The sequence below is a fragment of the Hordeum vulgare genome, chromosome 5H, assembly GCF_904849725.1.
Source record: "Hordeum vulgare subsp. vulgare chromosome 5H, MorexV3_pseudomolecules_assembly, whole genome shotgun sequence".
Classification (NCBI taxonomy): domain Eukaryota; kingdom Viridiplantae; phylum Streptophyta; class Magnoliopsida; order Poales; family Poaceae; genus Hordeum; species Hordeum vulgare.
Window position 1 is genome coordinate 385709466 of NC_058522.1, and position 24300 is coordinate 385733765.

The 24300-nt window shown below is 46.5% G+C and overlaps 2 protein-coding genes across 2 annotated transcripts; one reads left to right on the forward strand and one right to left on the reverse strand.

The window, feature by feature from the left end:
* The first annotated feature begins 18615 nt into the window (after positions 1–18615).
* On the forward strand, positions 18616–19999 carry LOC123398173. Its single transcript, XM_045092670.1, has one exon. The coding sequence runs from the start codon at positions 19129–19131 to the stop codon at positions 19771–19773; it is 645 nt and encodes a 214-aa protein (XP_044948605.1). The 5' UTR covers positions 18616–19128; the 3' UTR covers positions 19774–19999.
* A 498-nt stretch (positions 20000–20497) lies between these two features.
* LOC123398175 (pathogenesis-related genes transcriptional activator PTI6-like) lies at positions 20498–23822 on the reverse strand. The gene is made up of 5 exons (XM_045092671.1): positions 23663–23822; positions 23026–23203; positions 22293–22396; positions 21929–22164; positions 20498–21821 (listed from the first exon to the last, which is right to left on the reverse strand). The coding sequence occupies exon 5, from the start codon at positions 21747–21749 to the stop codon at positions 20820–20822; it is 930 nt and encodes a 309-aa protein (XP_044948606.1). The 5' UTR covers positions 21750–21821; positions 21929–22164; positions 22293–22396; positions 23026–23203; positions 23663–23822; the 3' UTR covers positions 20498–20819.
* Between the last annotated feature and the right edge of the window lie 478 nt (positions 23823–24300).

Here is a 24300-nt window from a genome sequence, read left to right on the forward strand (position 1 = left end):
ACGAAGAGGCAGAATGAGGTATCCTTTTAACAACATCCCCTATTGTTTCCTTTTGGATCATACTTATAACTTGCTCATATCTTGAGGTATTACTTTTTGCAGAATTCTCCCCCTTCGTCAGGCGACTCAGTGATGTCAGCCCTTCCGCCGATGATCCGCGTTCCAGGGTAAATTCTTATAATACTTACATTGTCCTGATGATGATGATGTCTGTTTTTAAGCGCACCCCCTTCTCTTTTTAGGGCACAAGCAAAGAAAAGGAAAACTGGCGGGTCAACTTCCATTACAGCTCCAGAGCCTATTGAAAAACCGGCAAAGGATAAATCTGATGACCAAGCGGATCTCCCGAATACTCCCAAGGAAGGCATGGAAACGCCCAATCCGCCGAGTCCGTTGAAAACGGCAGAGGATCCAGATGTTGTAATTATCACTGGTACTAGCTTCTCTAAGCCGACTCCAGCAGTCTTGTCGAAGCACGTATCAACATCAACCCAACCTTCTATTGAACATGAGATTTCCAAGGCCAAGCTATCTCAATACGAAAATCTTGAATTTGAAGAACTCTGCTCCAGCTTTGCAAGTCGCCTGGAGGCGAGTTATGAAATGGAGAAGAGTCTACTCCTTATGATGAAGAATAGACATGAGGTACGCCTTAATGCATACCATCCTCATTAACCCCCAAGGGCCGGGTCATCTGTTAAAGGATGAGTCAGGTCTTTTTATTAGAAAAAATCTTTCAACCTGTAACCCCCAAGGGTCGGGTCATCTGTTAAAAGATGAGCCGGGTCTTGTCATTAGAACAAAAATATTTCAACCTGTAACCCCCAAGGGTCGGGTCATCTGTTGAAAGATGAGTCGGGTCTTGTCATTAGAAAAAATCTTTCAACCTGTAACCCCCAAGGGCCGGGTCATCTGTTGAAAGATGAGCCGGGTCTTGATATTCTATAATTTTGTCTTAAAAAATTATACATTAGCACCCAAGTGTCAGAGATGTTGCTTGTAATAATTCTGAGACTATCCCCTTGATAATATATTTTGACAGGAATCTCTTGCCAAAGCTGAGTCGGCATTTGGCGACTTAAAGAAAAGTTTAGCCGACCAGCAAGATGCGCGGGCAAAATCAGAAGAAAAATATCAAGTAATCTTATCTGAGATGGAGAAGCTGAAGGCCGCCCACAAGAAGGCTCAAGCTGATCAAGACGCCGCGGTAAAGCGAGTGGAAAAAGCTGAAGCAAAATTGGAAGCCGTGCAAGAAGAGCTGGCCGGTTTAAAGCAACATATCTCCAACATGGCACAGGCTATCTTTGGTAAGAAACAAAACCCTGATCTTGCACTTTGTAAAAAATAACTTAGTATGAAGAAGTTACTGACCATCATTATCCCTTATATAGGTCCGAGAGCCGCCAACCTTCAAAATGATTGTGTCCTGATGCTGAAGGCGATTTACACATTAACAGAGCAACTGTATACCGGAAGCGTGCTGACCGTGAAGGCAGTGATGGGTGCCAAGGGACCCATAACGTCAATCAAAAAGATGATTGGCTGCTTATCTACCATTCCGCCTCAGATAGGTGAGCTAACCCGGTCAGCTGCCCGGAAAGGGGTACTGACTACGTTGAGTCGGTGCTTAGCATACGCTCCAGAGTTAAAACCCGAAGAAGTAGCAGCAGGCTTTCCCCAGCTCAAGGACGACGGGTCAGAATTTGCTCAAGAGGATTATCAGCACGTTGTCAAAGAATCCCACTTGGCGGCGACTCAACTTGCAGCAAGCTTGGATTTATCAAAGTATCAAGTTGCTTATGATGACAAGAATAAGAAAATAAATCCGCCAACCTTTGTGACAACCAGCTTGACTCCGCGCCGACCCAAGAACCCTTTTGATTTGGAGGCGGATCTCTCGTCATTTTTGAACGATTAAGTTGAATTCGCCGCCTTATCCAAGTGTAATTGGGTATTGGGCGACTTGCAAATTGAAGTCGGTCAGAGCTCAAAGCAAGCTGACCCGGGGACATCAGCGGAGTAGTTGTTCATGGATTTGGCCATCAGAGCCATGTAATTAGTCATTCATAGAAAACAACCTTGTTCCGTGATTTCTTTAAAACCCTTGTGTTGCCCTGAGGGCGTCTTATGATGCTTGACCCGCCATGGCAATAGTGACTTTGATCATCAACCTGTTAGGCTTAAAAACATACATCAAACCACCTCAGTGAGTAATGGATGATAATAAATAATAACCGACTCAGGATGTTAGGGTGAGTCAGAAAAATTTGAAAAACCTTGTGGCAGTGCCAGGAAGGTGAAAGTAGGAATTTCGTCGGCTCGTTCAAGTCGCGACAGGATAGGACGAGTTATATAAACTCAAGTGCTACCCGAGGGAGACTTTTTGTATAAAAAAGCTCAAGTACCGGTTGATCAGGCACGAGTCAAGCTTCAATGAAGCAGGTTCAGTGAACCGATGGTTTCTCTATTTTCCATGTGGGGCGCTAGCCGGTACCAGACATGTTTTAACCAAGGTGAGTTCAGGGTCCATAAAGCGGAGTAACTCGCCAAGAGTTCATGGGTCCATATGGCGATTCGGCCAACACACAGTCCAGTCTAACCATTTGTAATGCGGTAATTTTTCGCAGGCCAAATGGGTAGTAAGGCTGATCTCAGTGAGAGGAAGCCCCCAAGTGACATATGATTAGGGGAAAGACCGGTCATATGAATGTAGAAGCGTATACGCTCTTACCACAAAACGACTTGGGAACAAATAGCCCCCAAGTAAGCCGGCCTAATCCATAGAATCATATAAGGCGCCTATGTTTGAATCACGCGCTTGTAGCGACTTGATCCTCTTTGGCTTATCGATACCCACTGTTGCAATAAGTGCATCATTGCGATTTATGCTCTCTGGAATGGATAGCGTCCATGCTTGGGCGACTTGTTAAGGAGCAAGATAAAGAATCCATACTTTCAATAAGAGGAAATAGCACGAAATCCCCCGAGTTCATGGGCATCAATTTTATTGCTTCATAAAAATGAAAAACTTACAATTTTGCAAGAGAAGAAAAAATAGAGCCAATAGCTCAAGTGTAATAAGGCCGTAAGTGGGCTATGTTCCAGGGGAGAGTTGACTCGACCTCTGTGGTTGGCCGATCAGGCCGAAGATCCACCAGATAGTATGACCCGTTGCGAAGGCTTTTGCTGACAACGAACGGTCCTTCCCATGGTGGTGATAACTTATGCATGCCAGTGCGATCTTGGATCAATCGAAGCACTAAGTCGCCCTCCTGAAAGGTTCGGCTCTTGACCTGGCGGCAGTGGTAACGCTGCAAGTCCTGCTGAAAATAGCCGATCGGGCGGCAGCCAAGTCGCGTGCTTCCTCCAAAGCGTCCAAAGAATCTTGACGCGCCAACTCGTTGTCCTGTTCCACATAAGCGGCAACTCTGGGCGAGTCATGCCTAATGTCAGTAGGAAGAACAACTTCTGCTCCGTATACCAGGAAAAAGGGAGTAAAACCCGTAGAACGGTTTGGGGTGGTCCGGATGCTCCACGGTACTGAAGGCAACTCCTCAACCCAACACCCTGGGGTGCGTTCCAAGGGAACCATAAGTTGGGGTTTGATTCCTCGCAATACTTCCTGATTCGCCCGTTCCGCCTGCCCATTAGATTGTGGATGAGCAACTGCAGAGACATCAAGCCGGATGTGCTCACGGTGGCAAAACTCCTGCATCGCTCCTTGTGATAGATTAGTACCATTATGAGTAATAATGCTGTGTGGATATCCGAACCGGAAGATCAGTTTTTTCAAGAACTTGACCGTTGTCTCCGCGTCACAAGCACCAACAGGTTCTGCTTCGACCCACTTGGTAAATTTATCAACCGCCACCAATAGATGAGTTTTTTTGTTGGATGACATCTTGAAGGGGCCAACCATGTCTAGCCCCCAGACTGCGAAAGGCCAAGTAATAGGTATCATCCTTAGTTCTTGAGCTGGCACATGAGCTTGTCGTCCGTAACGTTGGCAACCATCACATCGACGAACTATCTCTTCTGCATCTGCATGAGCCGTCAACCAAAAGAATCCATGACGGAACGCCTTTGAGACCAGGGAGCGTGATCCGGCATGATGCCCACAATCTCCGGCATGGATGTCGTTCAGAATCACGCATACTTCTTCGGAAGAAACGCATCGTTGGAATACCCCAGAAGTGCTTCACTTATACAACTCGCCATTGATGATGACCATGGATTTGCTCCGACGGACAATTTGGCGAGCCAACACCTCATCCGAAGGTAACTCGCCTCGTGCAAGATATGCCAAATACGGAAGAACCCAATCCGGCGTAACACGGAGAGCCGCCACAAACTGGGACTCAGGGTCTGGTATTAGGGATGGCACCCGCAGGGTATGGGTATGGGTAAAACCTCCCCATACCCTTACCCATCCCACCTAAGCGTACCCATCACCCTTACCCATACCCGTCAACGGGTACAATTTTTTCCCATACCCGTTACCCGACAGGGTAGACGGGTACCCGCGGGTAAACTTACCCATGTTTGCAAAGTATCAATTTGAACAACATATACTCATAAAAAACGTCATACAATAGAGTTTACAAAAATAGATCATAACAACAACATATACTTATAAATAATATCACATAGTCATAAACAACAACAAATAGGCATACACTTTCAGTTCACAAATTCTTGACATAATGTAGATTATAGAGATAATTTTCAGTTTACGTAGCTTTTATATGGGTACATGGGTATGTGGGTATGGGTTATATGATCTCATACTCGTACCCGCTCTACCCGATGGGTTTCAGATTTTCCTATTCATATACCCATGGATAAATTTTTGTCCCATACCCTTACCCTAATAGGGTTTTTACCCGCAGGGTACGTGGGTAATGGGTACCCATTGCCATCCCTATCTGGTATTGCCAACTCCTCTTTTGAAGGCAACCTTACGGAAGGATTATGCAAAATATCCAGAAAGACATTGGGAGGAACCGGCTTACGTTGTGAGCCGAGACGTGAAAGGGCGTCAGCTGCTTCGTTAAGGCGTCGGTCGATATGATCAACTTGATAGCCATGGAAATGACCCGCCACATCAGACACAGCCCTTCTGTAAGCCGCCATCAGGGGGTCCCGAGAATCCCAAGTACCTGAAACTTGCTGAGCAACCAGATCAGAATCGCCGAGACATCTGACACGCGTGAGGTTCATCTCCTTGGCGAGTCGCAAACCATGAAGCAAGGCTTCATACTCTGCAGCGTTGTTGGTGCATGGAAACATGAGTCGGAGAACATAACAGAATTTGTTTCCCTGGGGCGAAATCAACACCACGCCAGCCCCCGAGCCTTCCAATTGCCTAGACCCGTCAAAGTAAATAGTCCAGTACGTGAGGTCGGGGTTGTCTTCCGGAATCTGTAATTCAGTCCAATCGTTGACGAAGTCAACCAAAGCCTGAGACTTGATAGCCGTGCGAGGGGTGTATCATACGTGGTGCGGCCCAAGTTCGATCACCCATTTGGCGATTCGCCCTGTCGCTTCTCGGTTTTGGATGATGTCCCCGAGAGGAGCGGAACTAACCACCGTGATGGGATGCTCCTGGAAATAGTGTTTGAGCTTTCGACTCGCCATAAAGACCCCATAGACCAGCTTCTGCCAGTGCGGGTATCGTTGCTTGGAGAGAGTTAGCACCTCACTAATGAAATACACCGGGCGTTGTACAGGATATTCCTTCCCTTCTTCCTTCCGTTCGACGGCCACTGCCATGCTCACTGCCTTGGAGTTTGCCGCAATGTACAGAAGCATAGGCTCTTTTTCAGTCGGGGCGGCCAACATTGGTGGGTTGACCAGCTGCTGCTTCAAGGCTTCAAAAGCTTCATTGGCCTTGTCTGTCCAAACAAAACGGTCAGATTTCTTAAGCAACTGATAGAGGGGAATAGCTTTTTCTCCCAGGCGGCTTATGAAGCGACTTAAAGCCGCGATACGACCCGCCATCCGTTGAACTTTATTGATATTCGCTGGTTTCCCAAGCGAAGTAATCGCCTCGATTTTGTCCGGGTTGGCCTCAATGTCGCGCTCAGACACCAGGAATCCCAACAACTTTCCTACGGGAACACCAAAGACACACTTGGTGGGATTAAGCTTCATCTGGTATACCCGCAGGTTGTCAAAAGTTTCCCTTAAATCTTCCAAGAGCGTCTCCTTCCTACGAGTTTTAACCACAATGTCATCAACGTAAGCGTGGACGTTGCGTCCGATTTGGCCACGGAGACAATTTTGGATGCAAGGCTGGTAAGTCGCCCCAGCGCTTTTGAGCCCAAACGGCACGGACACATAACAAAAAGCCCCGAAGGGGGTTATAAAAGTTGTCTTCTCCTGATCTTCCACAACCATCTTGATTTGGTGATATCCGGAATAAGCGTCTAGGAAACACAAACGCTCGCAGCCCGCCACTGAATCAATAATTTGATCGATGCAGGGAAGGGCGAAAGGGTCCTTTGGACAGGCTCTGTTAAGATCTGTGTAGTCAATGCACATGCGGAAGGTGCCGTTCTTCTTGAGCACCAGGACCGGGTTAGCCAACCACTTGGGGTGGAAGACCTCTACGATGAATCCGGCGGCCAAAAGACGAGCGACTTCTTCCCCGATTGCTTTGTGTCATTCCTCATTGAACCTGCGAAGATATTGCTGAATCGGCTTTGCTTTTGGGTCAACATTAAGATGGTGCTCAGCGAATTCTCTCGGTACACCAGGCATGTCAGAAGGTTTCCACGCGAAGATGTCCCGATTCTCACGGATGAATTCGATGAGCGTGTTTTCCTATTTGGGGTCCAGACCCGCCCCGATAGTAAACTGCTTGGTTGAGTCGCCAGGGACGAAATCCACCATCTTAGTGTCATCCGTTGGTTTGAACTTGAGGGGCGGCTCAGCGTCTGTTGTTGGCTTCTTTAGAGGTGACATATCTGTTGGATCAACATTGGCCTAGTGATATTTGAGCTCCTCTGCAGCGCAGGTGACTTCTACGTAAGCCGCATCCCCTTCCTTACACTCTCTTGCTATCCTCCTGTCACCATCAACCGTGATGGGCCCCTTAGGACCGAGCATCTTGAGTTTAAGGTAAACATAGCAGGGGCGAGCCATGAAACGGGCGTAAGCCGGTCGCCCAAACAACGCATGATAGGGGCTCTTTAACTTGACCACCTCAAATATAAGCGACTCACTCCTGTAATTGGATGTTGTTCCAAACGCAATTGTAAGTTTAACCCGGCCTATGGGGTATGCCAATTTACCTGGGACAATTCCATGGAATACCGTGGTTGACGGCATTAAGTCTTTCTCCAGCAGGTTCATCCTTCGAAAAGTGTCGAAGTATAGTATGTTGATGCTGCTACCACCATCCATCAGTACCTTGGATAAGGTATATCCCCCGACTTGAGGAGCCACGACCAACGCTAAGTCGTCGGCGTTGTCAACTCTAGGCGGGTGATCCTCCCTACTCCACGATATAATCTGCTCGGACCAATGGAGGTACCTAGGGAGTGTCGGCTCAGATACACTGTACGCTCGGTGATTCACCTTTTTATCACGCTTGCACGCATTGGTGGTGAAGACGTGGTATTGCCCATTGCTTAATTGTTTGGGATTGTTGCGGAACCCGCCATGATCATCTTGCCCCTGTGGAGCCCCTGTGGGGGTGGCTGCTGAAAAACCCCGGGCGGGTTATACCGCTGTTGATTATGCACTGGGTACTGGCCGCAGCTTGGCTGTGAGCCGCCCTGAGCCCCCGGTTCAGGGAAGCCACCGAACGGGTTCTGGCGTTGATTAGGCGCACCGAACTGTTCCTGTCGTTGGTCCGGGTCACCGTTTTGGCCCTTTTTTATCGCCTCCGCCCGAAATTCCCGCATCACGTAACAGTCCTCCCAGGAGTGAGTCGCCGGTCCGTCCGCCGTGGCGTGGCGCGGGCAGGGGCCCTTGAGTATCTCATTATAATTGCGTGGCTTCTTGCCACTGTAACCCCTCTTCTTCTGTCGCTGGTTGCCGTTGTTGGCATTGGTGTTGGCGACGAAGTCCGTGGATTCTTCCTGCTGCCTTCTCTTGCCCTTCCCCCAGCCTATTTATTGGGTCGGGCGCTGGAATCAAGGCGCCTCGCGCAGGAACTGACGACGGGATAAAGATTCGCTATAATGGCGCCCAAAATTTTTGGGATATCTGTGTCGAAGGTTCCGGTTGGGATTGCGTCATCATTTCTTCCGAGATAAAAGGGATAAGATGATGTCAACAAGAAGTGGTTCAACGACTTGGGTATCTCCACGATAGGGTGGCGGATAAAGCATATGATGCGTAAAAAGAGGAGAGTGAGTCGCCCCTGGCTAGGTGAGAGTTGACATGAACAGGCTCAGGTTGATCTGGGGCCTAATGTTGGGGATATTATCTGTTGTGTGACCCGCCCTAGTTGGGCCGGGTCACCAAGCGGGCGACTCATCCTTTGGCGATTCAATCTTTGGCCTGTAAGCCTAGGAGCTAGACGGCGGTTCAAGATCCTCGTGGAGAATCAATCATTGGGAAGACCTCTAAGTCTTGGAAAGCACGGCGACTTAAAGATAGAAAGAATCATGACTTGCATGGTGGTAAGGACTCTTGTAAACCCTAAGGGCTTGACCTGTATATAAAGGCGAATCCCGGGGAAGGAGAGGGCAGGTTAGAAATCACCGAGTGCTAGGTCAGGCGAGTTACGCCATCCTTGTAATCGAAACACCATCAATACAACACAAAGCAGGACGTAGGCTTTTACCTCCTCTCGAGGGGCCGAACCTGGATAAATCTCTGTCTCGATCCCGTTCAACCCATTTGAGTCGCTACCAAGGTGCGATGGCTCCAACACTAAGTCCTTTCACGAGGACATCTGCCGTGACAAAACCACGACAGGGTAGCCGATGTCGAGGAAGTCATCGTGAAGCCGCAGGCGCAAGGAGGCGTCGAGTTAGTCATGGGAGCAGTGGTGTGGAAGTAGTGATGTGCCGGGAAGGAGATAAAGTTGACGGTGCATCGCGATGGGTCTGCCAAGCCCGGGGACACTTCATGGACGAAGGCACGCATCGGTGTTGCCAGCATTGGGCAAGCGTAAACGGACGAAGACGATGTTGACGATGCGTCACTCCAGGTTGCCAGACTTGGGAACACACCAAGGACGAAGGCACCCGTCGATGTTGCCAACATCGGGCATGCATAGATGAGGGACCTGCACAAGCTGTATGCCATGTCGAGGAGTCGGAGGAGCCAGCAGAGAAGGAGACTCAACGACGGTTGTGGCGCAAATATGCGGGGGGGAGGGGGCGATGTCGCCCGCGATGGTCGGAGTAGATGAAGTGGTCGGAGTAGACGACAGCGATGCTGGCGATGAGCTTGTGTTGGACGAATGACGAAGGGGGTGGACGGGCGACGCGACTCGGGTGGGAGAGCTACAATGGCGCCAAAGAAGAGGTGTGGCGTGGCTCAGGTGGGCGAGCCGTAGCATCGTCAAAGAGGAGCGGCGGCCGTTGCCTCGCTACGGCGGCGCCGACTGATTAGGAGTGCGGCGGTGATGCTCAAAGTAGGCGAGAAAGAACTCGACAACGTGACAAAGACTGGCATGGACGATGACGTTCTTGTGCCTAGGGGGGCAGCGCGATGCATACCACGCAGAGTCGGCGCATCAAGACGGTGGAGTGGACCACAAGCCACGACGCTATGCCCTGAGGGGCGCCAAAGCGGCGGCACGCGGGGCGGGGCAACGACGGTAAGACCTCGAGGCGACGGTGTGGACCGCGTGCCGCGACGCTATGGCCCGAATGGGTGACGCAGTGGACGTCCGTGGGTCGGTGCAGCCACGGGGATGACCTGAGGCGACACCGGGGACTGCTGGGTAACGTAGTAGTAATTCAAAAAAAATCCTACGTCATACCATGACCTATCTAGGAGAAACCAGCAACGAGAGAGGTTGTAGAGCATCTTGGTACCTTTGAAGATCGCTAAGCAGAAGTGTTTCTAGAACGCGGTTGATGGAGTCGTACTCGCAACGATTCAGATCAAGGAAGATTCCGATCTAAGCGCCGAACAACGGCGCCTCCGCGTTCAACACACGTGCAGCCCGGTGACGTATCCTACGCCTTGATCCAGCAAGGAGATAGGAGAGGTTGAGGGAGAGCTCTGGCAGCACGACGGCGTGGTGATGGTGGAGCTGCGTTGTACTCCGGCAGGGCTTCGCTAAGCGCTACGGAGGACGAGGAGGAGGAGAGGTAGAGTTGCGCCGAGGGAGGAAGAACTTGTGTGTTTGCAGCCCTAAATCCCTTGGGTTTATATAGGAGGAGAGGGAGGAGGGTGCGCCACCCCTGTGGTTTCCCTAGGTGGTGCGGCTTCTGCCCTAGATGGGAGGGGCGACGGCCAAGAGGAGGAGGGGCGGCACCCTAGGGTGGGCTTGGCACCCAAGGCGACCCCCGCGCCTAGGGTTTGGCCCCTTTAGCCCTCTTGTGCGTCGTGGGCCCTTGGTGATGGCACACTAGCCCACCTAGGGGCTGGTTCCCATCCACTTTTGGCCCACGTAGCCCTTCGGGGCTGATGGCCCTTCCCGGTGGACCCCCGGAACCCTTCCGGTGGTCCCGGTACAATACCGACATTCCCCGAAACACTTCCGACGATCAAATCTCCACTTCATGTATACGAATATTTACTTCCGGACCATTTCGGAACTCCACGTGACGTCCGGGATCTCATCCGGGACTCCGAACAACCTTCGGTAACAACATACTATTCCCATTACAACCCTAGTGTCATCGAACCTTAAGTGTGTAGACCCTACGTGTTCGGGAACCATGCAGACATGACCGAGACACCTCTTCGGTCAATAACCAATAGGGGGGTCTCGATATCTATGTTGGTTCCCACATTTTCCACGACGATCTCATCGGATGAACCACGATGTCGGGGATTCAATCAATCACGTATGCAACTCCCTTTGTCTATAGGTATGACACTTGCCCGAGATCCGATCGTCGGTATCCCTATACCTTGTTCAATCTCGTTACCAGCAAGTCTCTTTACTCGTTATGTAATACATCATCCTGTTACTAACTCCTTAGTCACATTAAGCTCATTATGATGATGGATTACCGAGGGGGCCCAGAGATACCTCTCCGTCACACGGAGTGACAAATCCGAGTCTCGATTCGTATCAACCCAACAGACACTTTCGAAGATACCTCTAGTGCACCTTTATAATCACCCAGTTACGTTGTGACGTTTGATACACCCAAAGCACTCCTATGGTATCCGGGAGTTGCACAATCTCATGGTCTAAGGAAATGAGACTTGACATTAGAAAAGCTTTAGCAGACGAACAATACAATCTAGTGCTATGCTAAGGATTGGGTCTTGTCCATCACATCATTCTCCTAATGATGTGATCCTCTTATCAATGACATCCAATGTCCATGATCTAGAAACCATGACCATCTATTGATCAACGAGCTAGCCAACTACAGGCTCACTAGGGATACATTGTGATCTATGTATTCACACATGTATTACGGTTTCCAGTTAATACAATTATAGCATGAATAATAGACAATTACCATGAACAAGGAAATATAATAATAACCACTTTATTATTGCCTCTAGGGCATATTTCCAACAGTCTCCCACTTGCACTAGAGTCAATAATTTAGTTACATTGTGATGAATCGAACACCCATAGAGTTCTGGTGTTGATCATGTTTCACTCATGGAAGAGTTTTAGTCAACGGATCTGCGACATTCAGATGTGTATGTACTTTACAAGTCTCTATATCTCCATCCTGGATGTATCCACGAATGGAGTTGAAGCAACGCTTGATGTGCTTGGTCTTCTTGTGAAACCTGGGTTCCTTGGCAATGGCAATAGCACCAGTGTTGTCACAAAAGAAATTTATCGGGCCCGACACACCGGGAATCACTCCTAGGTCGGTGATGAACTCCTTCATCCAGACTCCTTCATGTGTTGCTTCCGAAGCAGCTATGTACTCCGCTTCACATGTAGATGCTGCCACGACACTTTGCTTGCAACTGCACCGACTAACTGCCCCACCATTCAAAATATACACGTATCCGGTTTGTGACTTGGAGTCATCCGGATCTGTGTCGAAGCTAGCATCGACATAACCCTTTACGACGAGCTCTTCGGCACCTCCATAAACGAGAAACATATCTTTAATCCTTTTCAGGTACTTTAGGATATTATTGACCGCTGTCGAGTGATCCACTGTCGGATCACTTTGGTACCTCCCTACCAAACTTATGGCAAGGTTCACATCAGGTCTGGTACACAACATGGCATACATAATAGAGCCTATGGCTGAAGCATAGGGGACGATACTCATCTTTTCTCTATCTTCTGTCATGGTCGGGCGTTGAGTCGTACTCAACCTCACACCTTGTAATACAGGCAAGAACCCCTTCTTAGCTTTATCCATATTGAACTTCTTCAATATCTTGTCAAGGTATGTGCTTTGTGAAAGACCAATGAGGCGTCTCGGTCTATCTCTATAGATCTTGATGCCTAGTATGTAAGCAGCTTCTCCAAGGTCCTTCATTGAAAACACTTATTCAAATAGGCCTTTATGCTTTCCAAAAGTTCTATATCATTTCCCATCAACAATATGTCATCCACATATAATATGAGAAATGCTAGAGAGGTCCCACTCACTTTCTTGTAAATACAAGCTTCTCCATAAGTCTGTACAAACCCAAACGCTTTGATCACCTCATCAAAGCGAATGTTCCAACTCCGAGATGCTTGCACCAGCCCATAGATGGAGTGCTCGAGCTTGCATACCTTGTCAGCATTATTAGGATCGACAAAACCTTTCGGTTGTGTCATATACAATTCTTCTTTAAGAAAGCCGTTCAGGAATGCCGTTTTGACGTCCATTTGCCAGATCTCATAATCATAAAATGCGGCAATTCCTAACATGATTCAGACCGACTTCAGCATCGCTACGGGTGAGAAGGTCTCATCGTAGTCAATCCCTTGAACTTGTCGATAACCCTTAGCGACAAGTCGAGCCTTATAGATGGTCACATTACCATCCATGTCAGTCTTCTTCTTAAAGATTCGTTTATTTTCTATGGCTCGCCAATCATCGGGCAAGTCCACCAAAGTCCATTCTTTGTTCTCATACATGGATCCTATCTCGGATTTCATGGCTTCAAGCCATTTGTTGGAATCCAGGCCTGCCATCGCTTCTTCATAATTCGAAGGTTCACTGTTGTCCAACAACATGATTTCCATGACAGGATTGCCGTACCACTCTGGTGCGGAATGTGTCCTTGTGGACCCTCGAGGTTCAGTAGGAACTTGATCCGAAGATTCATGATCATCATCATTAACTTCTTCTCTAGCCAGTGCAGGCACCTTAGAAACATTTTCTTGTGTTGCGCTACTCTCCGGTTCGAGAGGAGGTACGATTACCTCATCAAGTTCTACTTTCCTCCCACTTACTTCTTTCAATAGAAACTCTTTTTCTATAAAGGATCTATTCTTGGCAACAAAGATTTTGCCTTCGGATCTAAGATAGAAGGTATACCCAATTGTTTCCTTAAGGTATCCTATGAAGACGCATTTTTCCCTTTGGGTTCGAACTTCTCACGTTGAAGTTTCTTCACATAAGCATCGCAACCCCAAACTTTCAGAAATGACAGCTTAGGTTTTTTGCCAAATCATAATTCATACGGTGTCGTCTCAACGGATTTAGATGGTGACCTATTTAAAGTGAATGCGGCAGATTCCAATGCATATCCCCAAAAATGATAGAGGTAAATCATTAAGAGACAGCATAGATCGCACCATATCCAATAAAGTGTGATTACAAAATTCAGATACACCGTTACGCTGCGGTGTGCCAGGCGGCATGAGTGGTGAAACAATTCCACATTTCCTTAAGTGTGTGCCAAACTCGTGACTCAAATATTCTCCTCCATGATTAGATCGCAAGAGATTTATTTTCTTGTCACGTTGATTCTCTACCTCACTCTGAAATTCCTTGAACCTTTCAAAGGTTTCAGACTTGTGCTTCATTAAGTAGACATACACATATCTACTTAAATCATCAGCGGGGGTGAGAACATAACGATAGCCACCACGAGCATCAACGCTCATTGGACCGCATACATCAGTATGTATTACTTCCAACAAGTTGGTTGCTCGCTCCATTGTTCCGGAGAATGGAGTCTTGGTCATCTTGCCCATGAGACACTGTTCGCATGTGTCAAATGATTCAAAATCAAGAGACTCCAAAAGTCCATCTGTATGGAGTTTCTTCATGAGCTTGACATTGATATGACCAAGGCCAGAGTGCCAGAAGTATGTGGGACTATCATTATCAACCTTACATCTTTTGGTACTCATACTATGAATATGCGTAACATCACATTCGAGATTCATCAAGAATAAACCATTGACCAGCGGGGCATGACCATAAAACATACCACTCATATAAATGGAACAACCATTTTTCTCAGATTTAAATGAGTAGCCATCTCGCATCAAGCAAGATCCCGATACAATGTTCATGCTCAAAGCTCATACTAAATAACAATTATTAAGGTTTAAAACTAATCCCGAAGGAAGATGTAGAGGTAGCGTGCCGACGACGATCACATCGACCTTGGAACCATTCCCGATGCACATCGTCACCTCGTCCTTTGCCAACCTCCGCTTATTCCGTAGTTCCTGTTTTGAGTTGCAAATGTGAGCAACAACACCGGTATCAAATACCCAGGAGCTACTATGAGCGCTGGTAAGGTACACGTCAATAACATGTATATCATATATACCTTTGACGTTGTCGGCCTTCTTATTCGCTAAGTATTTGGGTCAGTTCCGCTTCCAGTGACCGGTTCCCTTGCAGTAATAGCACTCAGTCTCAGCCTTGGGTCCTTTCTTTGTCTTCTTCCCATGATCAGGAAACCATGACCATCTATTGATCAACGAGTTAGCCAACTAGAGGCTCACTAGGGACACATTGTGATCTATGTATTCACACATGTATTACGATTTCCGGTTAATACAATTATAGCATGAATAATAGACAATTATCATGAACAAGAAAATATAATAATAACCACTTTATATTTGCCTCTAGGGCATATTTCCAACAGGGACCACATGATGCCGCGCTATAGCCCGAAGGGGCGGTGTAGCAGCGACTCGCAGGTCGGGGCAACCGCGGGGAGAACCACTGGCCAAAGGCGACGGCCTGACGGGCGAGGACATGGACCGCATGCCGCGCCGCAATAGCCTTGAAGGGGCGACGCGAAGGCAGGGGTGGCTACGAGGGTAGCCGTTGGGAGGATCTCGGGGCGGCGTCGTGGACCGCGTGCCACAGCGCAACGGCCCGAAGGGGCGTCGATGGTAGCAGCGTGCAGGTCGGAGCAGCCGATGGGAGGACCTCGGGGCGGTGACGCAACAGTCCGAATTGATGATGCGATGACATCATGTGGCTCGATCGGTGATAGGCCTGTGCTCGGGGACGTGCTTGGCGAAGACAGGCGCGTGATCTTTTGATCAAACCGGCGACATCGCTGTATGCGCCATGGCGGGGACTGTGCGCAAACGGAGTCGATGGCGATGTTGTCGGTGATGTCCCGGGCGATGACGACAAAGACAAGCCGGGAATGGAGACCACGGGGGCGAGCGGCTGGCGGCGACGCACAAAGGCGTCCCTTGGGCGGCGCGTACAGCCTTGCTGCGCGGTAGATGATGATGTGGCTGGTGAATAGTCGATGCCGGTGTCGGAGTAGAGGCGGGGGGACGACAACGGCGGTGGACGATGCAAACCGATCTTAGATCGGAAAACCAAAAAAAAATGTTGATCAAGGGACCGGCGGAAGCGAGAAAAATCTGGATCAAGAGATCGGGAAAAAGACTCTTTAGGACAGTCGATTAACAAGACCGGCAGACGAACCCTAGTTACGGGCGTCACGGCCCCCGGTGGCGGTCATGGAGGACAACCGCCTCAGGGGCGGCGCGCGGGGAGGAAGCGGTGGACGACGGTTAGATCTAGGAACCTGCGGGAGATACCATGTTGAAGGAAGAGAGGGATTGATGAACTGATGTTGTGTTGCTTGAGCCTCGTGAGCATATATATAGTAATATATAATTATCTTAGAGTACAAGTCAAGGTGGGAATAAATTTTAATTTTAATATATTTATGTTTACTAAACAACCACCGTACTCAGCAGCTCTGTGCGGCCGTAGATGGTCATAGAGCAGTGCAATTTGAAATTTACTATTGACGTATACATATGGATTCAGGAGGATGTGCTTTGCCTGCCGAAGCAGTTTAGAAGAACATATAGGTTCTGCTTTTAGGCCTTCGGATTCCTTACCTCTGCAAATAAGCAACATAAAACCATTTAGCTTTCATGTATACTAAACCTATGGAACTGAAGAAATGCCAGAATTCTTCTGGGATTGTTCTTATAGTTGGCCATACCATTTGATGTCAACTTATGCACATATGTGCCAAGAAATATCGACAAAAACTGTGGTCTGAAGGTGGCTCTAGTGCTCAGAGATGCAGATGAACAATCCTAACAACAGTTTGGGACTGACAGAACCACTCGCAAAGCTGTTTTTACCGGTTCCGGTACGTGCCGGCGTTCCATCCGCCGTCCAACAGCTCTGAGATTTGTGCGGCTCTGTGGCCCACACACAATGTAAAGATGTGTATAATGACAATTCTTTTTTTTTTTGTATCTTCATTAATTGTTAAATCAACGTGAGATGAAAGGGGTCCATGTCAGTCATAAAGTAGTACTTGACTCGTGCATGGTCCATTTTGTTTCCTCATTCTCACCTACTGAAATGCATGACATGCGAGATTAATTCATGCCCTTTATTTTCTCTTTGGCAATTTCATGAAATCATATCTTTTGAACTGCAATTTTACTCTAGAAACATTTTATATATTTGAACTCTTGATGTCAAAACCTTCGTAACAAGTTTAATCTTGAATACATTCAAGCATCTTTCAATTTCAACGTTTCAAATGAGTTAAACATGTTTTGTGGAATAGATAAAATAAGTTTTTTGATTGAGCAAAACAAAAACAAAATGAGTACATTTTTTTCATGCATATGAAACAAATTTCACTGTAAAATATGTTTAACTTGTTGTCTAAAAAAAATTGAAACTAGTTATTTTAAAAATGTGAAACTGATTATTTTAAATTGTTTATAAATAAGCGAAATCTATGTTATGGAGCGAGTGAAATTGTTTTAAATGTGATTTAAATTTCACTTAATTAAAATCAGAATTTAAAATTCACTTATTGAATATTCATATTTCACTTATTTCAAATGTTTGAAACTATTTTTTATGGTGATTCAAATACATTTCAATATATTTCGTAAGTACAAAGTGGAATTAGTTTTTGAGATATATTTTGTAATGAGTGAAATCAGTTATCCAAATAAGTGAAATATGTGTTTTCAAATTAGTGAAATAAGGATTCTCGACCGAGTGAAATCAAATTTTTTGAAATGACTGAGACAGTAAAATTAGGTCTTGAGATATTTTTGTAATTTTCAAAATAAGAGAAATGTGATTTTTCGAATGAGTGAAATACTGATTTAGGAATGAGTGAAATTATTTTCTTGAGATGAGTGAAAGTAGCTAGTTTTGATATAGGTGAAATGCGTACACAAATAATTGAGTGAAACAAGTTTTTGAAATTGAAATATGATTTTTTGAAGCTTCTTATTTTTGTGAAACTCCTTATTTCAGTTTCAGTTATTTTCACATTTTGAATGGACCTAAATTCATCCTTTTAAAATGAGTGTGAAATATGTTTTCTCAAATTAGTGAAATATGTGTTTTAAAATCAGTGAAACCATTTTCTAAAAATGAATGAAATTAGGTTTTTTTAAATGAGTGAGAATATTAATTTGAAATTACTGAAACAGTCGGAAACACTTTTTGAAATAGCGAAACACTCTTATGTTTTAGGAAAGTAATTCCTAAGATAATTGAAATATATAAAATAAAATGTAGTTCAAATATATTTATAACCGATCTTGTTCTAAAGATCTTGTCAAGATGATTTCAAATATATATATTTTTTTGAAAAATAACCATTTGATTTAAAATATAACAATCATTCAAAAATTGAGGATAAAATAAAATGCATGTCATTTGTGTGGGGATGCATGCACCGGTCTTCGTTCCCACCATCTCTCTCTCTCTCTCTGCATGACATGCATGTATTATCTTCATAAAGTTGATGGACGGTGGATTTCTAACCGGTAGCTACCAGCTCCGGTAAATTTACTAAGAGCATCTCTAGTGGCTAATGTATTTCATTGTCTAAATCAAATATAAATTACCACAGATCAAAAAATGCCTCCAGCCACTGATGTATCAGCTAGTCTAAATTTTAGACATTCATCAAAATCGCTACCCATTGTTCACATTTGGACGACCGAGCGACGATGTTCAAACCAGAGCTGCTTCTCTATATTGCTGCTACTATTGAATATTGTTGCAAGGTGGATCTGAATATTGCTGCAGGGTGGATCTAAATATAGACTATCAAATTTAGACATTCCAGTGAAAAACTGAGGTTGTCTAAAATGAAATTTATTTACACAATTGTCTATATGAAGATATAGACAATGAAATTTAGACAAGCCACTAGAGATGCTCTTATTTGCAGAACCACTGCTTTATTAAAAAGGAAAAAAAAAATCTGTCATCCATAAAATTTCAGGAATACATGTTGCTCCTATGACTCAGCCAAATACTGCCACTTTTTTTCTGCCTGATAGAGTACATGAGAACAGTCTCATTTTCTCCAAAACAATCTTGAAAGACGACAGAACCCGTCAGTGTATCAGACGCCACGCCACTCTGGTGCGTCCTGAAACAACCCACGGAAAATAAACCTCAGGTCAACAGGTCAAGTGTCAACCAGTCACAGCTGAAGCATGATCAACCTATAAATCACTCCAACAAATCGGCCTCGCAAACCGTAACACTATCACAACGCCCTCCTAACCCCTACTGAACATGCCCTGGATCAGCATCACGTTGCTACTTAAGCGCCTCTGGAATGCCACCCAGATCATCATCCGCTCCAAAGCCAACACAGCAGCAGCAGCAGCAGCAGCAAAGGGGCAGCCAGCTCGGACGGGAAGCAGACAGAGCGGCAATGGAGGGCAAGAGACCGCCGTGCGCGCCGACCGTGGCGGTGCTCCTGGTGCTGCTGCTGTTCGTCCTCATGGCGGACGAGGCGGACGCCCAGGTGTTCTGCCGATCCCAGTTCAACCTGGCCAACGAGGCCTGCAGCCTGCGGACATACCCCGGCACCAACCCGTCGGTGCCGCCGCGGCGGCCGGTGCTGCTCAACGCGTCGTCGTCCGCCAGCGGCTACGAGCTGCAGGCGGCCGGCGACGAGCACAGCGCCAGCGGCGGCCATGGCGGCGACCACGGCGGCAGCGAGCATGGTAGCGGACACGGCGGCAGCGGGCACGGGGGCAGCCATGTCGGCAGCCGCCGCCACGGGCACCAGCACCACGTGGGAGGCGCGGACCCGTACGACACGGCGTGCTGCCGGCGGCTCATGGGCATCGACAACGCCTGCATCTGCCAGGCCATGTCCTTCCTCCCGGTCTTCATGAGCAGGGTCAAGCACTCCATCAAGCTCACCCCGGTCCCCGGCTGCGACATCTCCTTCGAGTGCGCCGGCGTCTACTGACGGCGCCCCGACCGCCCCGCCCCACAGTTTCATTTTGCTGAATGAAAACGTAGCAGCTTCTGCAGCAGCAATTTTCCATCTTCCTGGTCTAGCTTAACAATTCTGGGATTTATTTTTACATTATACTCCTATATAGTTCTGTTCTGAATGTTTTTTCTCCCCCTCATGATTAGTAGGGAACTCTTTTTTCCACTATATATGATTAACAAGAGTATTTCATAGTGAACTTGGCATTGTCCACACACTGGTGTAATTTCTCTATTCTACCCCCTCCGTCTCAAAATAAGTGTCGCTGACTTAGTATAAAATTTATACTAATTTAGTTATAAATTTGCAACACTTATTTTGGGACAGAGGGAGTAGTAGAAAACTTATCTTTCAGTCTGCTTGGTTTGCCAGTACAATTTTTAAAAAACCATAGTAATCTTAAACCTCAGAATTCCAATGCCTGGGATATTTGTTGATGCGAAACACATAAAAGTTTATAAAACCGTGGTTTCTGAAAAAAGAAACATGATATTCCACAAAAACTCCAAAAAATCATAATGGATGAAAACTCCAAAAATACTTGGCCCCCTAAGGTATAGAATTTATGGTTATCTCTGAACGTATCAAAAACAAGAAAAGTACAGTAATACTCTGAACTCCAGAGCACAGGTCACTGAAATATAACAGGAACACATTATATTCACACAAACCTCCGCAAGAAATTCCGGAACACAGATAACAAAAAATACAAGATCGAGCTTCCATTATGAATTTCAATAGCAGATTCAAATTAGATGGTCATGTACATATTACATGGTACTCCCTCCGTCTTAAAATAATTGTCTCAACTTTGTACTAGCTTTAGTATAAAATTGTACTAAGGTTAAGACACTTATTTTGGGATGGAGGGAGTACATATAAGGCTCAACCAGATTAATTTAGGGGAGGGGGGAGAGGACTGTACAATTTCTGACAAAATTGGAGATGAACATATCTCCTGATCACAAACTCACCCTGACGTCCGTCAGAAAGATGAAAACCTCAATGCTGGTAAGGCCTCAAAGTTTCTCTAGTTCACGTTCCATCGAAGCGAAGTCAAAACCTTCCCAATCAAGTCCTACATCCAACTCAAACATTGGCAACGGTAGATGGCTGATGTCTGCCAGCCCGATGTAGTCGTCGCCAGGCGGTTTGCCTGTTGTGTCAACGAAGTCATTGACATGAAACATATCTGCCAGCCTTGAAATATCATCCAGTGAGAGTTTGTCAGTTGTGCAAACATAGTCACTGATAGGAAGCTCATTTATCTGGCTGTGGAATGCATCCACTGGAATTTCTTCATCGCTAGGTGTCGATGAGCAGTGCACTAAGCTTTCATCAACATTCATCCGGCCAAGGAATGCATCTACCTCAATTTCTTTACCTGGCAGTTCTGGTGAGCAATGCAGTAAGCTCTCATCAGCAGTGTCAGGGTCTATCTCCATTGGCGCTACCTTGTGTACCTCTTGTGCTTTCTGGTCGCCAAACGACACAGAAGAGGATACACAGGATACAGTAGCTTCGCTGGACAAAGCTTCATGTTCTGATGGAGATGGCCGAGATTTGATGGCCAACATCTCAGCACGTACCCGGTTCCGTTCTGCCTCATATGCTGCAGCTGCCGCCTCCTCAGAAGTAAATGTGCCAATCCATTTCCGGGTCTTGCTCACGGGATCACGAATCTCCGCAGCCCACTTGCCCCATGACCGCAGGCGCACACCAGGGTACTTGCTGGTTGGCTGCTTCTTCTCTGTACCCATTGATTTCATTGTGCCGCATGGCAAGAGGGTCTTTCGAGATTTGAGGACTTGGGAGCTTTTCATTGGAACTAGTACTTCCATCGTCATTCTCTTTTCCTTCTTCGCATGCCGATCATCTTCATCAGAGGAATCGGTGGCGTCAGGATCACAGCAGGAAATGCGGACCTTCCGCGAAGAAGGCAACATCATCTCTTTGTGCAACAAGCCCCTTAATCTTATGTAAGATCCAGAGATTATTGAATTATTAACCTTGACTACAATCTGCAGAGAAGACAAGTGAGTGTGTCAAATACACTTATACAAACATTCGCAAGAAAATACACTCATACGCAAATTTCAAGGACATGGAACATAAGATGTGCACATACCGACTGAAATATTAAATCCCAGGACAAACTCCTGGTTTAGAGACTGAGCACACAATCTCCAAAATCAGAAACCGAATGGACTCAAACTTCTGATTCAAACCGGAGAGAAGACGGAGTTATTCTCTTTGTGTGAAGACTCACAAAAGAAATCTGCTTTCTGGCTGATTGTTTATGAACTTGAGGAATGTCAATGAGAATGAAGGAGGAGTGCTAAACTTAATCCACCCAAACCAAACCTGCAAGCATCCAAAAACTGTCGATGAGGCCCAATCTTTCTTAGGCAAGTGGTAAAAAGGAGAGATCAGACATATTCACTGTTTTCTCCCCTCTGAAATACATTTCCTTGCGTAGAGTAAATACTTACCAAGCTTATCGTGATTTGGGGGATTCTTGTATCGTTATTACTTCAAGTGCACGGGGCACTGGTCTAAATGCAGAAATCCAGAGTACTTCACCCCAAATCCAAATCTGGAGGCACAAGCAAGAAAGCACAGCTCATCACTACAGTACAAATTTACATGGCTGTAACTGGCTCGGCTGTGAGAAACGTATGTTTGAATGCATGTACATATCTTTTGACTAAATAAAGCAATGCCACCATTTATTGTGCAGGTCAGCTTTGAAATCAGTCCAAGATTGGAGCACACGTACGAACAAACTTGCTAAAGGAGCAATAATTAAGATGACCGGATGAGAACGAGGACAAGACAACTGTTTAAATTGGAAGAAAAAAAACTATCGATCAAATTTGTTACCAAGAAAAAACACATCATTTGGTGGTACACTCATCATGGCTAATCCAGAGCAAACCAAGAACAGGACGGGTACTACATATAGTACTAGATGAACAAACTATTGCAGTTTATTCTTGTGGGAATAAAGTACTAATATTAAGGGAAGATTAAAATAAGACGATCTCTGAACTTTCTATTGTGAGTTCATCTTCTGAAGAATAACAAGATGTGATAATACTGACTCTTTCAAGTAATAATATACAAGAAACTAGACCAGGGGAAACAGGTAGTAGTGATTCGACATTGTTGTCGTCAGTTGTTGCGACCAGACCAGAAACTAGTGCACTGAGCGGACGTGCTTACCGGGAGATCTTGAAGCGATAATCCTGAGTTCTGGCGCCCCTCTGCCGAGCTTGTGGGAGAAGGGAGCAAAAAGCAGAAGGAGGTGATGGTGATGGGAGCTCAGAACCATGGAGCAGCAGAGCAGGCGACATAAATCAAGAGCGATCGCTCGTGCTGGCTGGCGGTCTCTACTCCAACTCTGTGATCATCGCACCAACACCACGAACGGAAAGTATTAACAAAGGAAGAAAAAAAATAACAAGAACAAACACGAGAGATTATATGGCAGGCAAATCAACCGGCGAGAGAAGGAGGACTGGAGCAGCAAGGACGAAACACCCAGGACAAATATATTTTTTCCATGTTTCAATCATCGGATAAAAAGAGTTTCCATATTTTGTGCCTATGAATTTACGGAAAGAGCACGACCAGATCGGCACCAAAAAGGAGGAGAAATCCTCGAAGAGAGGGGGAAAAAAACTCGGCAACAACCCGGACCGAAATCCCCGCAATTACCAAACCAGGAACGAATCACCGCAAAAGGACCGGACTTTCGGAAAGAAATCGGGGAGGACGGGAGACCGATCCATGCCGTCGACGGAGGCGAGCAGCCGGACCGATCTTGCGAGAGAGAGCATTGGATTCGGCTGCCGCTTACTTGGTTGCTGGAGCCGCGGATGCCACTGCGATCCCCGGGGGAAGCGGTGAGGGGAATGAGACGGCGGATCGGGCGGGGGCTTTGTGGCAGCTCGTGGCGGGGGCGGAGGGGATCGGAGTGGCGCGGGGGAGTGGAGGTCTCTCTGGTTTCTTGATTTCTGGGGTGGGGAGGGGAGGGGGTTTAGCGAGGAGAAGGGAGAGGAGACGAGCGGAGCGGAGGGGCGAAACGTGTGACGAGGTACTGCGGGGGGCAGTAATTATAGGTGGGGTCCCCCGGCGGATGGTCAAATTGGCTCGGGCACACCACTCGTGCACACGGGCTAGAGCTTTGATTTGTTTTTTAGGGGATATTTATTTGTGGTTGCTATGATTATTATGGTTTTTGATGATTTGAAAATCATGATTCGGTTAAAAGGACTCTTATTGCCAGCTGGGTTGAGTGGGAGTTGAGAAGTCTTGTCAGAACAAATAAACCATTGGGATTAAAGATGTTTTTTTTTACGTGTTGGCTTTGTGTAAAGCCTTGTGTATATGGATGGCTATGTGTAAAACATTTTGTATAGTGTGCACATAAGCACTTGGATCGAGCGCCTAATGCAGGTATTATTGTTTTTTGTTTATGAACTTCCCAATTGTTTA

Excerpts from the sequence above, each read along its gene's own strand:
- LOC123398173 (XM_045092670.1), top strand. The coding sequence starts at position 19,129 with ATGCCACCCAGATCATCATCCGCTCCAAAGCCAACACAGCAGCAGCAG.
- LOC123398175 (XM_045092671.1), bottom strand. The coding sequence starts at position 21,749 with ATGATGTTGCCTTCTTCGCGGAAGGTCCGCATTTCCTGCTGTGATCCT.